Raw genomic sequence first — 18,883 nt, forward strand, 5'->3', positions numbered from 1 at the left:
GAGTAACATCGTGCATGCACATACACTTTATTATACGTTTCGCTTTACTTGCCCGCGCGCGCCGTGCTTGCGAATGCGAGTCGACAGCCATTGGCTATCGGGCGCGACCAATGGGCGCGAGTACTACTCCCATTCATAAGTCGCGTCGCTTCCGCGGGGGACGTAGGTGGGGAGAGCGGCGCGCGAGCGGTACCCCTGCGCTGCGTCTCGCGGCTAAATTCTGACCGGTCAGCCGTGCTCGTCATTTGTTCGCTCGCGCGCGCGCGCTCGCTGTCCCGTATTGTCCCGAGAGTGTCCCGCGCGAGCCGGTTTTCCGCAAATAGAACACACACAAGTCATGATATCATTAAGGCCCAGTTTCGCAACTCACAACATATTTCTCGTCTCTTTCCAATTCTAGAATTAAAAAGAGATAATAAGGAATAGAGGTCGAACCACGATTAATCGTGATTTGTGAAACTGGATCTAAGACATATAATATCATCGTGACCTTATTAGTCACTTATAAGTTCAGCTTTAAGTATATCAAATGACACGACGATGACATCCCATGATATCATAAATATTATGACTTAATTATATGACTGTGTGTGTTCCACCTGGGTCTCGGCCGGGGGTCATTTTTAATTCTGAACTCGATGACATGTCCCGCTGTCATTGCGTTTTATCACGCAAACTTGTCATTCTCTTCGTCTATCGATAAATAGCCTTTCGCATTAATTTCTCTAAATTACGGTAATTTAATGTTCTCCCGCGAACTCTGTATTTACGTATACACGACTCTCTGCCTCATAATTATTCCATTACTTTACCAACGGCGTACCATGAAAGTAATTACAGTAAACTCTAAGGAAAAACGGAGACATTAAGCGCTCATTGTTCGTTTACAAGCATCGCGAGTCGTACATTATTTTCTTTATCGTCGTATTGCAAGTTAATTTCAAATTTGGAAAGCAAACTTGCCCGAGCGTTTGCGATCACGTCGTGGTTTACTTAATGATGTTGCACAGGCGCGTCTTTACAAGACGAGAGAGGAGAGAAGGATTTCCGAAACTCGTAAGTTACTCGGCGTTCATTATATCTTTCTCGAAGTAATCCAGTTCCCAGGAAACGTCTCCCTCGGTCGGGCGTAAGGAATGTAATTCGCGCTGTATTGCGTACATTTCGGAGGGATTACTTCTGAATCTCCCAGGAAACTCTCGTCGGAATTTCGAGCGTTGCCATATACGTGTTTGTGTGTGTGTGTGTGTGTGTGTGTATATATATATACACAACGTCGCGCGCGCGCGCGTCACGATTCACGTGCCTGGTTAAACGATCACGTGTAGAAAGGGGAGTCACGCAGGTGCAGGTCATGTGAAATATTTGCACTTTGTCGTAATTTGCGTAACCCATTGCATATATAATAAATCCGCGCCGCGCGGAGCTAAAGCGCCGCGATAGAAAATCGTTTCACAATCTAAAGAGAAAGGGAACCTTTCTGCCTCGTCGCGGTCGCGAGGAAGAGGGAGGGCGAGGAGAGGAGAGGAGAGGCGCGCCGGCGGGTGGATGGGGGATGAGGGAGGAGGGAGAGAGAGAGAGAGAGAGAGAGAGCGCGCAGAGATGCATGCGTCCGCTTCTTCGTGTATTATGCGATCGCATTATGGACGCGCACTGATATCGCGCGAGAAGCGCGTCGCTCGCGCATTCTGGACTGATCGAGTCGCGGCGATTTGCGGAATACGATTAACGCTTAACTTCGTTAACGCGCGATCTCTCTCGGGCATCCGTAAACACAGATTTATCACGAGACCCGTTTTCAGACTTAATAATCGATTTAATTCACCCATAGGCGTAATCAGGATTTTGTTAAGGCAGACCGCCAAACTAGAAACGAGACTTTTCAATCCAAGGGGGAGGATAGTCGACGAGTAATATATAGATTGTTGGACTTGTTTTGTTTTTCTTATTATTTTCAATTAAATATATTTTTTTACACTAGACAAATCATAATGTAGATTAATTTTAATGTCGATTTAATTTGCTCCTTAATTTTTCCCCAAATTCTTTCATGAAAAAAAAAAAAAACTGTCGTGGTTAAATTAATGAGATATGCTGAGTGAATATTGATATGGCAGTAAATAGAATTTCTAATGATTGTAATCAAACATTTTGGGGTACTCAACCAAAACACGTAGGTATCGAGTTAACCGGTTAGAGTTTCATTAGTGTGTATGTAGTAATAATATATTTAATATCTATAAGCAAGTTATTATGACTACAAGAGAAAAAGGGCATGATTGGATTAACGTGACACATAAACCGGTTAAAGAAATATTGGTGTAGAACTAAATAGATTTTCTGGTTTATCATAATTAAATAATCTGGTTATTTTTCAATCAAAAGTATTTCCATCAGAATCCATGCAACCAAAAGTGTCGAATTACCATAACTAGAATATATGCCCTCAAATTTGTTTATTTTAACATTTATGAAAATATGTGTGTTGGTTCGTTTACGATATACGTACGTGTTTCAGGTTCAACCATTTTTTTTAGTATAGAATTAAAGAGAGATAATAAGCAAATATTAAACCGAGATTAAAGTTAATCTGGGAGAAACGAGCGCAAGTATGTAAGAAAATATACGAAGAAAAAGGACAAACGCGAAGATTAAAACGCATTCGCATCTTTTTAATTCTAGACTCTTCGTCGCGTTCTTATAATTGCTCCTGAATCCTTTCGTTTCGCGTTGAAAACGGCGTACGATCAGTTTGTCCATGCAAAAATCCCCAATGCAGCCTTCCATTTTCGTTGGGAGAAAGTTAGGTGCGTGATCGAACTTGTTATACGTATTACTTTATAACGGCATAATAAATGGCTCAAAACACAAAATTATGCACCAGCAATCGTGACCCTGCAGAGCTCTGCTGTTTAGCATCGCAGGGATTTTGCAGGAAATACATGAAATTAAGATAAACACAGCTATGCGATGTCAAATAAATATAAAAATAAAGATACAATTTCGAATGTTTTCAACCAACAGTCACGTGATATCTATATAGATACAGGGTGCAGCTCTTTTACGTGTCAAGGCGTTTGCGACGGTTTAGTTACATCATGTGGTATTGTTTCAAAATTAATTATTACGCCACTCTTTCAAACCGGTCGTTATTTCGCGCCGGCCAGGGTGAGTCGCGCGCGCGCTGGACGCCAGTCACGTGACGTGGCGCGCGTGTCGCGATTCGTTCTCGCGTGAATTCAAAATTCGCCCGCGTCTCGACATGTAGGGTTCAGACGGCGGCGGGGGTGTGCGTTCGAGGGATGCGTATTCGCTCAAAATACGCGATCGAAGAAAGTAATCGCGAGACGGCGGCGGAGCGGGGGAGAAATCAGGAGAAGAGGACACAGGAGGGCAACACGTTGAGAGAAGTGTGCCAAAGTCGGCGGAGGTAGGAGAGAGACCCTCGATAGCTCACGTCGATAATCGCCGAGACGAGACGCGCGAGTTGTGCGGAAAAAGGACGCGATGATCTGCGGAGCGCGTTCGCTCGATCGAGACGGCAGAATCGTAGGAGACCGAAGGTGAGTGAGGAGGGTAGGACATTATATGCGGGAGGGGGAAAGTGTGTGTGTGTGTGTGGATGAATACTCGACGCGAGAGCGGAGAAAGAGAGAGAGAGAGAGAGAGAGAGAGAGAGGGAGTGAGAGGCGCTCGCGGTGTCAGGACGGGGGCGTGCGCGCTCGATGGCCGCCTAGACCGCTCGAATCGGTCGCGCCCGGGGCGTGAGCCAGGCGCGCGCGAGATCGGGAATGTACGAGGGAGAGAGACAGCGAGTAGCGACACACTCGCGCCGCGGAGGGCTGCGTTCGCTATAAGCAGTTACTCTGGAACCGTTGCCTTGACGACACGCATCCACGCATGCGCGTGCGCACCGCGGACGGTATACGCGAGCGCAGTTCAAGAGTTGTGTGCGCGCCAGTTTCATCCGTCACCCTCGCCACCGTATCATCATCCGTTTCCACCACCACCACCGCCACCACCTCCACCTCCACTGCCACCACCACCATCGATACCCTCCCTCGCCACCGTCATCACCCTTGCCTTATCGTAAGTCTCTCTCTCTCTCTCTCTCCGCCCTCATCCTCGTGGTCCTCCGCACGCGCGCGCGCACGTCAACGCGTTAACGGGAGTGCGCGCTGTCACCGTCGAGAAACGTCATTTCGCGGATCTTGTGGCGGTCGACCACGATCGCTCGCGAACGCGCGCGCGTTTCGTCCTTCCCGAAACACCCGCCTGGAGCCTCGCGAAAATTTAAATTTCACGCCGTACGTCCGATTTGTCCGCGAGTGCCGGCTGCGAGCTGACGAAAGTGTTTTGTCCGACAGGTGACCGTTCGCGGGAAAAACGAAGGCGATCGTCGGGAAGAGGTACGTCCCATCGATCGATGATGCCGATTTCTCGGAGAGGCATTCTCCTGACGGAGGAATTTCATCGCCAGTCCTCCACGTGAACGTCGCATCGAGCTAGTTTCGAACTTACCCGATGTCTCCGTTTGGGAAACGCGTCACCGCGAGAACTCGGAGAGTATCGTCAGTGACTCGTGTTTTCATTTCGTAATCGGAGTCGAATGCTTCTCCCTGCTCGCGTTAGTGACGTCCCAGACAGCGGCGCGTTGGCGGCGTCGGCGACGACGGCAACGACGACGACGTCGCCGATCGGACTGCTCTTTCTCACGAGGAAAAGTAACTTGGACTAATCGTATAGTGAACGCGCCGCTATTCTTTTACGGGACGCGATGCTCGCAACGACATTCGACGGGCACTCGGCAGCCTGGTGCGGGATAGTGTTCCGCGCACGGAATTCCTTGGATTCGACGCGCGGGACGTCAACGCGGTTCCGATATACGTGACTGTCGTGATCGCCGAGTATCATCGGATATCGCGAATCAAAGTGACATTGCGTGAGTATACGGTACAAGTGATGTTCCGTCTTCTATCACGATCTATCCGGATATTATTGTCCCCGAGAACCAGAGTGACGATCATCGGCGGATAAGGAACGCACGAGAACGAGTGTGATTGGATGGTATAAGTTTGAAAATTAATCCTCGGAGGAATCCCATGCAACCTTCGCTGCGTCTCCGCGGAAAATGGTTATAGTACCGCCGCGCTGTCCTCCTCTACCTCGATCGACCTGAAGAAGAACGATCGCGAAAGATTTAAACAGTCGGAGGAGGAGGGATCCGCGAGGATCCGCGCGAATCGATCCTCTCAGCCGTCGGCCGGTGGATATCACGGCGCGAGCGGCAACGGTCGGAGGGTTGGATGGTGCCGCGAGGATTAACCCTCGGCAGGACGACGACACGGGAGTCGGAGCCGGAGCAGCTACGTTTTTACGACTCTCCGCCGCCACGGATGGACGCGAGCGTGTGCTGTCTGCCCGCCGGTGCCGCGGCCACCACGGGGGTTACGCAGCACCCTCATCCGGCGTCTCTGCCCGGTTTACCGTCCGCCGTCGGCGTCCAGCCGCCGACGATCCAGCCGTCCTACGCCGCTCAGTACGCCGCCGACCAGATAGTGCCCGATCGGGCCCAACCCGACGGACCCCTCGGGTCGACGGTACTCGGATGCAACGCACAGGACACCTGGCAGCAGATCTCGTCGACGACGTCTACCGGGATCACCGGGGCTGTCACCGCCACCACCACCGCCTACATCGACTACTCGTGGCTACAGATGCAGGTAAATAGTCTGGGCGAAGTTATCTGGAAACGCGGACAATGTAGGTTAACTTTAATCTTGATTTAACTTGTCTCTTATTTTATCTTCTTCTACTTTTAAGAAGTGGAAAAAGATAAGGGACAATTAAATTAAGATTGATGTTTATCTCTCATCTCTTTGATACCGAAATGCAAAATTGTCGTATTGTGTGAAACTAAAACACACACACACACACACGCGTGTGTACGTATTTAATTATAAGTTCGCACATAATATGAAATAAATTTTAACATTGTGGAATATCACACACATCGTGTACGGAATTGATTAATGAACGAATAACTCAAAGCTGTCGAGGAAAAAAATAAGAGTGAGTTTTCCCTCGTTGCTTCTGGAATTAAATAATGCATCGGAAGAAAGATCTCTCTGAGTCTCGATCGAAGGAAATCGAATGAATCCATTAGCAGCGATTAGTAGTTCAGTCAAGAAAATTACACCGGAGTCTATTTATGTCACGACTTTTGTATTCCTGGCACAAGACGAATCTTCGGTTAATTAAGCGTAACTCAACTTGGTATGCGACATCCATGATGCAAATGTCGGTTTAATTAAACAGTAATATCTCTCTATTGAACCTCGCTTGGTAATCGCGGCTTGAGAGAATTATTCGATTCTCGCTTCTTTTTTTAGATACAATAGACCGAAATATCTACGCGACCGCACACGTGTCACTTTCAGCTGACCGAGGCAGATTTTAATCGTAAATCTGAGATTATAGGTTTCCAACCAGGCGTAATGTTGCAGCTGTTAATATTTCGCCGGATATATTGATTATCGGGTATACGCCTTGGAAGAAAAACTCGGTAGGAATCGATACTTAATTCTGCTCATTACATTTGAAATTTAACTCAAGTACCATGATTAATGCGATTTGCTTTTATTCGCGGCCGTTATCGATTTCCCATTAACGCGTCGGTGTGATTTACATCGGCGATATATCGAGTGGTTATAGATAGTGGATCTCGGAAAAATGATGATTATTTACGTTCTTAATCATTCGTCAATCGCGCACGGCTCGTTTCGGCTCCGCGCGGCGCAGCGCTTCGCGATAATGTATCAATTCCCGGGAAGCGCTAGATCGTAAAATAATAGAGCGGAGTAATAATACCCATTACTATTATCTCGGTACGAGTGAGTACGTTCTCCCCTTATAGACGTGGCGGCGTCTCCGTCACGTAAAGCCACGCTGTTGACAGGGTAAATATCCTTTGATACCGCGCCGTCCGTCTGGCACACGCGTCGTACGCCTCTCTTCTACCTTACGAAGGAAGTTATCTATGTGGCACACGTGTGAGTGAGTGAGTGCGTGCGTGCGTGCGTGCCTACGTCCGTGCGATCTCTCACGCCACGAACGAGAGCGTGTACTTTTCACATTACGAAGGCCGTTTCGCTTGTCGTTAAGGCTTCAGGATTTTCGTAAAGACCGCTATTTCGTTAATGAATTTGTTGGCCGTATACACAGGGTGTTCCAAAAAAAGCCACCGATAAATCGTTCTTATTGCAGTTTTCTTTTGTACCAGTTCGAGGGCAATTTTTTTCAACGAAAAATATGTCGAGGAATGCCTTTCTTTGTTGTGTTTTTTTTTTTTTTTTTGGACTTCTTAACAATTTATGTATCTAGCGAATAATAACGAAAAGAAAGATATCCAGTTTTTATTTCGGAAGGTGCCTGTATATGTTCTTATCGTCTTGATGCGATTTGCGAAAGCGCGTCGGTATCGAATTTGTTCTCGCGCGATATTAGTTCTTGTTAAATATCTCAGAAGAAACCGAGATGTATTATATACTTCCTCTGTATGTAGCTTTTCTCGTTTCTTCTTTCATACATAAATGATTTTACGCGAATTATAAATTGATTACTGAGATCGAAATCGATCAATCAAATATGGAAAGTTTTCTGTTCGCGATGTTATCAAAAGAGAAAAGGCACGCGCGACGTTTCAGTCTCTCCCGGCCGAGACGAAAAGCCGGTCTACGAATTTTGCACAACGAGCACCTATTTACTTTAATCGGAAACCGGTTTTTTGATACCGTTATCGACTCCTGGATACCGTGTTTTGACGTATAAAACCACGATTCGCCGTCAAATATCGATAGTGTTTAAAACGAAACGACTGGATGTTATAACAATCGCGAAGGAGATATACTTTTTATTTACGAAAGACATTGGCATTTCTGTCCCGTAAAATCATACGAAAGTATTACACTTCCTCCCGAAATTGTGTGTTCAAGTCTAAAGGAATCAATTTTGTCCGATAATGGATGAAATTTTTGATAATTCATCCAAAATTTTACTTTCGGCCTGTATTTTTTCATCGTGTAATATAATTATATGATTTTTTTATGTATGCAATACATTATTCTAATATTTTCTTACATTAAAATTAAAAATAATATGATTAATGAAATTACATTTGAAGGACCCGAAATCAGAATTAAAAAATATTATTCATTAGAAATATTGTGAATATTATAAGGAAAAAATTTCGTTGAAGCATCTCGAAATTTAGCCAGATAGACATCTGAAAATAATTTTGTTGGATTATCAAAATAATTGTGTAAAATACTCAAGTTGATTATTAGAACATGTTACAACTTTTCGCAGCATTACTCCTCATGTTTGATTTTCCTCTTTCTCTCTCTCTTGTTTTGGTTAACAAAATTATTTTCAGATCTTTACCTATTTACTCTTTAAAATATTTAGAGTGAATTGTCACTCTGGAGAGTGAAATCCAACTCTTAAAGATTGATAATGAATTTTTCAAGATTCAATCTTCACTCATTAGAGTGAAATTCCATTCCAAAGAATTTAGAGAATATTCAAACTTTAGATACTTCAGCAAAATTGTTTTTCATGTGTATTCTAAATATAGTATCGTACATCTACATTAAAAAATTTTTTTTTACTATACTCATATATTTGTGTATTCTCGCTTAGACTTTTCTTACATTCTTCAATTACAATTTTCTTCAGTATAAGAGCTCGATATACACATCTGGGTCTCACGCCGTCGTCGGCAGGCGGGGACGCTCGACTAAATCGCGACCGGTAATTAGCCGATACCCCCGACGCAATCTAAACGCATTGTGACGCGTGTAAGATAATAAGCGGACGGAAATCCACGATTATTGTGCTGCTCGAGCCAGAAAGGACATCCCAACCACCACCGGACGAACCATTTCCACGGTTCACCGCCCTTCGTTTCAAAACTGCGTACGATTACCGTTCCATCGCCGATTATTTCAGTCGCTGTACAAATACAAGCAGGGGAGACGGAGAGGAAAAGCAGAAGCGCGATTAACATCGAGCGGAGATGATGACCTAACCGAAAATACGACGCTAATATTGTTCGCGTCGCTTGGTTTATTTCTACCGACTGGCAACAATTTTTTATCTTGTAATGAAACGTTATAACGGCTCGCAAGAATTGCTTTATTGCAATTTCTCGCATTACAGATATACACATTTTTTGATATATTGCTTTATAATAATTATTATTTGCACAGTTTTTGTGTTAGTCTCATCCTTAAATTTTTTTCACCACACGTTACTATGTCCTCTTAATTCTTTGGAGTGAAATCTCACTCCAAAAGAATGAAAATTCTGTCACTCTTGAAAAAGTAAGAGAATTTTCTCTCTTTTGGAAAGAGACTTTATTCTTTTGGTGGTTTACTTTCAAAGAATTTAGAGAGTATATTTTCAAAGTTTATTACAAACTCTTTTTTTATTTTCGATGAAAAATTTTTGACGCACGACAGGAATGTAGGACAGAATGACAGTTCAGATCGACGCGAATATAAGGAGTCAGACTTACTGTATATCGAGATGTAATTGACCCTTTCCCCCGATGTTTTCTATGATTCCGAAGAACTCTTCGACCCGTCGTCATATTATCCAGCTCGTAGCCAGTGACTCACGTCGAATCGCGAACGTTGTGGGCGTGCAGTTACTTACGTTCTATACTTGCACTCACTTGGGGTCGATTGCGGTCGGATCATGTGCTTCAACAATGGGATTTGCGCAAAAAGAGCAAACTTTTTATCCCCGTTACATTCTTTCTATCCTTTTTTATTGTTGTTATTTCCAAGAGTACAGTTAACTCTTTGAAAGAGGACGAGACATGAGGATTAATTACGCTACATTACAGTAGTTATATAACAGAAAGTGTCAATTAGTATTATAGAAAACAGAAATAATCTAAAAGCATTTTATAGTCTTTTTAATGCATTACACAAATTATTGTGCTGATGAAAATTATTTAATCGATAAATAAAACGTCAATATTATCTTGAATTGGAAAAGACTGTAATTTTTTCGCTCTTTTCATACGCGTCTCCTTTTTTCTCCTCTTCTCTTTCTCGCAATATTATTGGGTATTGTTGGAGCTAGCTTGAAGTTGCCTGTAAAGTTTACGTCGACAGAATATTCCAAATTCTAAACGAATGTAGAAATATGCGGAACGTGCGCAAAACGTATGCATTAAACACCCGCAAATATCGTTACTTGCTACCGTGTCCCTATTATTTACGCTCGAGCACATTGTATATTTCCATAAGTATGCAGCAGTTGCAATTTTCCCTTTTACGTTACTTTGTTTTCTCCGATAATCATCAAGTAGCTCACAGCGTCCACGTAATGGTAACTGCGTAATCGCGGCTTTGTAGAAATTGCCATTCCTTCCTCCAGATATCGACTAAACGCTATTTGTAAAGATTGAAGCATGGAAAGGATGGAGATTATCTTGTTATCATTAATAAAGTATCGTCAATTTCTACATTGTTCATGTATTCGTAACAAGTGATGATTAATCACAATATAAACGTTATGAGCGTTTGTTATAAAATCGAGTAAAGTCAAATATTTTTAATTTGCGTCAAATATCATCGGAGGTTTAAAATGATTTTGATTTGATGTATTTAGAGCTTTAGCTTGAATTGCTAATCATACTACAGAGAGAGAAAGAGAGAGATCATCTTTTGTATTCACATTGAAATGTTGCGACTGAAATTATCCATCGGTTCGAAATCCTGATCGGAGTACAATACAGGATTCACGCGTTGGCACGCCGACACAGTTCCAGCCCCCGGTTAGCTATCGTTAGTTTAGTCCGAGTGCACCAAACCAATGTTACGGACAATTTACTCGCGAAATTAGTTACAAAACGCTCGACCTATCTACCCATCAGCCGCTTCCTCTTCCTCCACGATAAATAGATGGCCGGCCATTAAATGCCGAGAGTGGAGGAAGAGTTATTGTTCACGGATCGCCATGGTAGATTTGTACGTTCGTACAGAAACTGTGCGTAAAGGCGCACACCCTATCATATAGCGGCATTGTCGATCAATTCTATGTGTATGAAAATCATGTACCGAGTCGTGTACGCATTTACGTTCTGAAATTAACTTGCCACTAATGGCGAATTCTATATCAATATTGTTGTCTGATATTTGATGAAATTCGATATTATAACCACAGAAATGTTTCTCATTATCGGACGTTATTATAAAATTGTTTTCTATATTTATACATGACGATTATATTAGCTTCCTTTTTCAGGGTGTGTTTCACTTGACTCTCACGACGTTCATTTTATCCTTGTAGTTTATCGAGTGTTAAACAAGGACAAATAATGCTCGTGAGTGTTGTGAACGTCAAATAGATCACATCCTTAGAGCCATTTCGACCAACTCCGATTAACTTTAATCGATATAATATGATCCATTGGAATCGACCAATCGCATCTGTCGTTAAGCGAAACGACAAATGTGATTGATCAATTCTAAAGAATCTAATCGTCGATCAAAGTTAATCGAAATGGACCTTAGTCGGTTAAACAATAAATTCAATCGATGACAAAAAGACTTGGAATTATAATTGAAATATAATCGACTTAATAGATACGCGATTTTATCGCTTAGCAGTGGATTAAGTTATATACGAACGACATAATTATGAATGACATGTTTTTATTAATATTTTCCTTTTTTTATTTCTTCGGTATTTTACAATCGAATCGTGATCTTTATATTTTTATCCGCTATAAATTATTATGCCGCGCGCGTGAAGTTTATCGAAAATCCGAATCACGTCATATGATAATGGTCGCGCTTCGTTATGCGAAATTGCCACCGATTCTCTGTCAAGCTTTTGTATTATTAAAGCGTTTCGGTAGTTAACAGTCGTGTACACTGCTCGCTTACGATCGCCAGGAAACAGATATGACGCGCGTCGCGAAGCGTGAAAAATACGAGCGCGCCCAACGATTACCGGCGTGTACTCGGGGGTAGTCCGGATATCCCTGCCTTAATTTTAATAAGATTTTTCATTCTGCGCGAGTTTAAGGGAAAGTTTACGATTGCAGCTTTTTGTATAATATCATTAGAAATATTAAACTAATTGTAAGATGCTGGAAAAGTAAAATGTATATGAAATCAAATGACATCTCGTCTGTTTCTAAAACTTAATTTTACGAAACTTTGCTGAATATTTAATTGCATGTGATTTAAGAATGAAAATGCTTTAATATTTCAGTCTTGAAAATTTCGCGTTTGCATGAAGAAAAATATAAAGTAATATGAACTGGAATTCTAATAAATATGGAATTGACAGGCGCGTATTTATGTAAAATTTGCTTTACTGGTGAATGAGCGACTATCGTACGAGATACTTTTTACATTTTGTAAAGTAAATTTTGAGAAACGTTCCTGCTTACAATCTTGAGAATAGTATAATTTATTTTACTGTAAGGTATAATCACTTGACTGGATTTCTATAATAATTGTATAACGTACTTCTTACTTATACCTCCGGTATATTTTACTTTCGGGCAAAAGTCTGTCATATAAGTAACACAAAAGTAATCGGAATATTTATACTAAACTTGTAAGATTTCGATTCATTTTTCCTCGTGCGATTTATCTTCGGAGGAGATATATCGAGTGCCAGAGCACGGTATTAAAACATCGTGGATGCGCCGCAACGCGGGCGTCTTCAGCTACTAAGGGGCATATGGAAAAGGAATATAAACCGCGGAGAGACCGTTACTCGTTCGACATACGCCGGTCATTCAATCTTTCGCTCTTTAAGAGGACCTTGCACGTAACAATTCATCGTTATTCTAATATCTCTTAGTCGAAACGAGGTCCGTTTTATATATTAGTCAATTATTTTATCTTCATTTCGAGACGAAAAGTACGCGCAGAAAATTGACAGCACAGCTAAGCCGCGGAGACTTTTGTAATACAAAGAAGAACTGGCGATGCTTTCCGACTAATGAAGCTCTGCCTTTAGTTCGGACAGGAAATTACTCCGGCAACATTATTGTGTACCGATATCTCCATTTACACAGGTACGGCTGTGTGCGTCTCTGCGTGTAATTCGTGAGTGCCACCACTGTGAAAACATCACGCTATACCTTCCCTCGGTTCCCTCGTTACTAGGGGTTTCAATTTAGATAAGCAAATGGAACGTCAGTTATACTTTGCCACGGCAATTTTGTAAGTCGTGACCCCGCGCGGTTAAAAAAAAAGGGATCTCTGTTTCATTATTATTACAATAGAAATGTATTTGATTAGTAATATGAATGGCTTATTTTTGACATGAAAGATGCATATCCGATTTTGTCTTCTTGTATATTTACATAAAAGAAAGAACGACTTTGCTGAAATATTAAAAAAATTAGCTAGAGTTAAAAATAACTTTGTTGAATCATCTAAATAATTACGTAGCCATCTCAAGCGTGATGAGCAACATGTTGCAAAAAATTTTGACATTCTAGCAACTAGTTTGAGAATCTTACATAATTATTTTGATGGTCCAATAAAATTATTTTTACAAGGGAAAGGAATAATACATATCTAATGCCAATTGTGAGTCAGCTCAGGTTACAATTATTTTCAGATCTGTGTCTAGCTAAATGTTTAGACACTTCGGTAAAACCGTCTTAGCACCGAAGTTGTCATGGAAATTTTATTTTAAATTGAATGTCAGATTATATATATTAAAAAAAAAAACCGTATGATAAGAAATGTGTGGTTTTGTGGTTGAGACAGACCAACTTGCGAAATATATCTACGCTAATCACGTATTTTGCGTAATAAATCTAGCAGGGCTGCTGCATTCGACTATGTAAATTCAGTTCTTCCTCTTCTGCGTCTTCTGCGCTTTTACCTCTATGATTTACCGGCAACGTGCGTCTCGTACGCATGGCTAACTTGAACCGTACGTGAGTTCAGGTCAAGAAGGAAAATCTTCATGTCGATGTATCGGAGATACTTCGCGGAAATCCCAGAATCGTTTTCCTGCCTCGTGGTTGTTGCATGTAGTACATAATCCGATAGCGCCAATGTGGCATAATATTTTATTACGATAAAAGTATATTTATACTTGCGATAAAGCGAATCAAACACTTTCACGTAAAAGGCAAATAATTTCTTTATTGATACAATCAATCGTATTTGCCCTTTTGATTGAAAAAAATAAATAGATAAACGTGCTGAAAACAAGGCGATGATAGAATGCTCTGCAGTCGTACTTTCGATACAATACATAAATTAAGCAATAACGATATTAGATAATTGAAACATTTTTTACTTTTTTATGAATTACACACAATGAAAAATATCAAATTGTAATAAATATTTGTTCGAATTAGTATACTAATTGAATATTTACTAAACGTTTATAGAACTATTTGATTTAACTATCATTTTTTTATTCAGTAAATATTTATTTGCCGTAAGTGAATGTTAAATAAATTAATAGTATTAATACTATTTTTTCAGTGTAAATATAAATAGACACATTTTTAAACCTATTTAATTCTCACATCGATTCGTAAAATTTGTTTCGCAGTATCACGTATATCCGTAAATACTGGCGCCTCGACGCGTCGACCGCCGGAAAATTATCGTTATTTAGCGCTGTTTATCGCCATTTGTCCGCGGTTTTCGCGTGAAGTAATCCACGCGAAGGTCCGAGATGTGTATGTGGAAGGTAGAAAGAAGGGAGAGAAAGAGTTTCTCTTTTGAAATCGGGCGTGCGTGCAGGTACAATAAGCGTGTTGTACCACGTGAAGTAGACACTCCGTAGCTCATCGTGTCATTGCATACTTAATGTAAAGCGTAAAGAGGCGCTTTGTAGCCACCACGGAAGTTCCAACCGCATGGTATATGGCATTAGCATTGCGCGAGCTAACGCCGAGGACGGATTGTAAAGCGTCGTGCTATCCGCTGTAATAACTGTGAAACGACGCCATGCTTTTCATACTAATGAGACGGAATTTAATAGCTCGATCGCCTCGCCGCGTCGCGTGCCCGCCGCGGCTTAACAACGTAAGAAAAATCAATCTTCGCGTGAACGAGCCGCGGGACATCTATATGTGATCGCGAAAGAGAAGATCTTCGCGAGAAGGTATAGTTCGCGATATTCCCGAGATGGAGACGTGGGGTTCAGAATAACAATCCTCCGCCAACGAGTCTCGAGGAGGCCTGTTCTTTTCTTTTTTTTTTTTTTTTTTTACTGGCCGGCCGGCCGACTGGCTGGCTGCGGCAATCCGCGCGCTATCGTCGTCGCCGGCGCTCTTCCGCGATGTACCGTTACGCTCGCGGCGCCCCGGGCCTTCGAGGTCCTTTCTCCTCCCTTGTTGGACGTATGCTCCGTCTCCCTCTTGTGTTGCCCTACCCTGCTGCCTTGCCGCGGAACACGGAAACGGGCTCCGGAGGCCTCGACTGCCCAGCGGGCGAACCTTGGTGCTCGACCGCGTGCGCGCCGCGCGCGAGTCTCGACGAGAGCCTCGCCTCGCTTCCTCTCGCTCCACTACACCTCGTCTCGCCTCGCTTCGTCTCGCGTGCTCGCGACCTCGGCGCGTGAGCGTCTCGTATATCGCTTTGGCTTTCGTTCTAATTATCTCCAACGGTGTAGCCGTGCGGGAGAGAAACAAGTCGATCGCGGCGGACGCTCGACGTATTACGCACGGCGCGGAGGTACAGCTAGCAGCTTGTCGCATGTACGCGCGTTAGGGTATCATAAGTAGAAATTGTTATAAATACGTGAGAACGCGTGCGATATTAATTAAGTGAAAATCAGCCTGATACTATTAAATACTCATGATTGAAAAATGTTACATTCAGTCAAGGCGATTCTCTCCTAATAAAACATTAATTCTTTTTTCATGACTGAAGTTGTATACTGTTTTGAAATTTAAAGTGATATAGGTATCATATATTTGGTATTTAGCGAAAGAGCGAGAAAGTATCGTAATAAAAAAACAGACTTATATAATATTCTTTTTATATACAATGATTGAACTGAAAATTGTACCGCAAGATTCTTCAAAAATATTACCACTTTAACCGAATATCGCATTTTTCGCTTACATACCATATATGTTAAATAGAATGCATTTGTTTTTGAAATGAATTATTTCGACGAGATCCTGTAGATTCATTCCTTGCAGAATCACAATGAAATGTGTTATGACGAAGTGTGGTTTTAGACACTTTTCCTCGTCAGCCATTTTTCGTCATTATCCGCGTCCCTTTTTAGAACACAATTATTTACATATTCGTGTGGCTAATGGGTCCTAAGTCATATGAACGTACGTGGTAAAGTACTATCGATTTATATGCTTCGTGCTTCACCGCTCTTTCGCCGTATTTCTTGGAAGGCACACTATGCGGGGTCGGGATAATCATAAGATATTTGGGCGTTCCTCTGGATTTATCACCGACGACGTGGACTCTGGGCTACTTTCTCAAGTGACCGGTTACGTAAAACCGTAAAGGATAGTGACCTTGCGAAAGTTTTGCATCACCTCACGTTTGGAAATATCCCGCGAGAACGCATACGATTGACTATTTTAACGATCAATAACAGTAATGACGCGTAAGATGCGTAAAACCTGACTGTAAACATGCTTGAGACTTACGCAGATGTATGTCTCAAGTCTGTTTATATGAAAAATCGAGGATTTCCCGGAAAACAACCAGTCATTCACTCGCGACATTTATACTGTCCATCTTGTGAAAAATTATCCTATAGAATATACCACGGAAATAACTTTTCAAAAAGTTTAATTTTTGATATCGCAACGTCTGCGCATCTCCTGGCCAAGTCTTTTTTCTTTATTTTTTTCCCCTGTCATTTTAATGTACAGGCTAGTCAATTATGTGATTAATTGGACTAATTTAATAATCTTAAATTGTGTGCGTACAGCAATTTCTTTTTACATTTTTATATATTTCATCAGGAGTCAATAATGTGTTGAAGGATTCTATTATAATTGAATGTTTACTAAAAATTCTAACCGAGATTTTTCGATTTGGTCGAAATTTTTTCATGTTTATCGCGAGAAAAGTATCAAGGTCCTTAGCCTCGCTACAGCGTACTCGCCATAGCGATCGTTGGTAGCCGCGAGACCGCAGGAAGACCGGTGCGTAGCGACTTTAAGATGCGTACCGACGCGACGCGCATTCTACGTGTCCCTCGACTGCGTAGCAATCGTGTCAGCGACGCCGGACACCGTGAAACGCATGTAAATCTTTTCCTCGGAGTGCCAAAGCGCTTCAGAAGAGACTTAAATGGCCGCGATTGTATGCCGCGCTCACTGCGCGAAAATTCTTTGGCTTCATTCGTCACGCCATCAAGAGGAAAGATTATTAATGTTGTACATAATGATATACACAGAGGTAACTTTACGACTCAAGCTTGTTGAGTAATTTTGATAATGAACAAAATTAATTCGATTTTTTTCTATAATAACAACTCTTAATACACATGCACGATTCGTGTCCCGTGCGTTTCTTTTCCTGGAAAAGCTAGGAGCCCTTAGGTGATTAATGACATCCTTTTTTTTACGTATACAATTTTATAAATACTTTTTAAAGAACTAAATTATACGTGTATATATATATATATATATATATATAAAATAAGAATCATTTTTTGTGTGTGTACTTGTAAAAATGGTGAAAATTAGTTCGGAGCACAAACGACCCCCATCGTGTAAAGTAAAGAATTAGAAAATCATCGCGTGCGTATTCTAAGGGTTACTAATTCATAATTGATATATAAATTCACTCTGAATTATTTTTCAGCACTAAAGATCTAGCTTGACTGTTTAGGGTTTTTATTTCCTAATTGTTACGTATCCATATTGCGGTCTTAAAAGATACTTTATTTAATAATAATTAACTGTTGTGAATATGAAATTTTATTTGAGCAATAATTCGATTTAAAATATTATTCGACTATAGAGCGAGAGTGAAAAAAATCCTTTCGATTTGTATAACCCGATGAAAGCTGCGCGACACTATAACTAACGTGTGCGAAAGTACTTGGCCACGCACATCGCGATTTACCGGCGCGTACAGAGGGTATATACCTACGCATTTCGCAATGCGATCCGCGCCTGGGAACGGATCTCCCGACCGTTCGACGTCGGCGTTTTCTCGCGCGGATTTTCGAAGACGCCTTTCAGAGTCGATTGCGCAAAGGATTCAAACGCGGATATAGGTCAAGAAGCAAGATTGGTATCTCTGCGAGTTGGCGCGCCGAGCTGAGCGCAACCGTAACCCGCGCGAGAGCTGCGCGCGGTGCTAAGCATAGCCGCGCGCTCTCGGGGTCTCTCTTCGCTCCAAGAGAGCGGTCGTGTAAGAGAAGGCCCGCAGCCGCTGTCGTTGCAGCTGAGCCTGAACGGAGAAGTGCCCCCGCTGACTTTCTAACGTGACTGAGCGCCTTCGTGGCTTCGACGGAACGAAGCTCGTTGAACAAAGAAGCTCGCCGAGAGTTGACCCGCCAAAATTCATCGGCAATTACGTCGGAGAAGACGTCATTTCTTTCATCCCTTTCATGTATTTTTCATCTCTTCTCGCATGTGCGATTCGAGCGATTGTAGAAAATCATCCTCGTGAATTCTCATTTTCTTCTTCTTCAAAATTTATTATAGTTATTACACTCGCTGCGTAATAAGCGAGTTACGTCGAAGTGTGTCTCGGTGCGCGTAGTTATGAAACTCGTTCTCAAGTGAAACCCCATCTCCCTTATCTGTCGCACAAACACGTAATACTTTACTGACACGGCATGAAAGATATATACACGTCCGCGGCGGCCAATGTCACAT

General features: G+C 42.1%; 1 protein-coding gene across 1 annotated transcript in view; it reads left to right on the forward strand.

The window, feature by feature from the left end:
* The first annotated feature begins 5,306 nt into the window (after window positions 1-5,306).
* The window catches only part of LOC108777878 (Krueppel-like factor 5), a 41,356-nt gene continuing 27,779 nt past the window's right edge, over window positions 5,307-18,883 (forward strand). Inside the window, exon 1 of the mRNA XM_018544861.1 lies at window positions 5,307-5,723. Coding sequence (XP_018400363.1) covers window positions 5,307-5,723 — 417 coding nt within the window. The remainder of the gene's footprint in view (window positions 5,724-18,883) is intronic.

This window comes from Cyphomyrmex costatus, unplaced genomic scaffold, assembly GCF_001594065.2.
Source record: "Cyphomyrmex costatus isolate MS0001 unplaced genomic scaffold, Ccosl1.0 scaffold474, whole genome shotgun sequence".
Classification (NCBI taxonomy): Eukaryota; Metazoa; Arthropoda; class Insecta; order Hymenoptera; family Formicidae; genus Cyphomyrmex; species Cyphomyrmex costatus.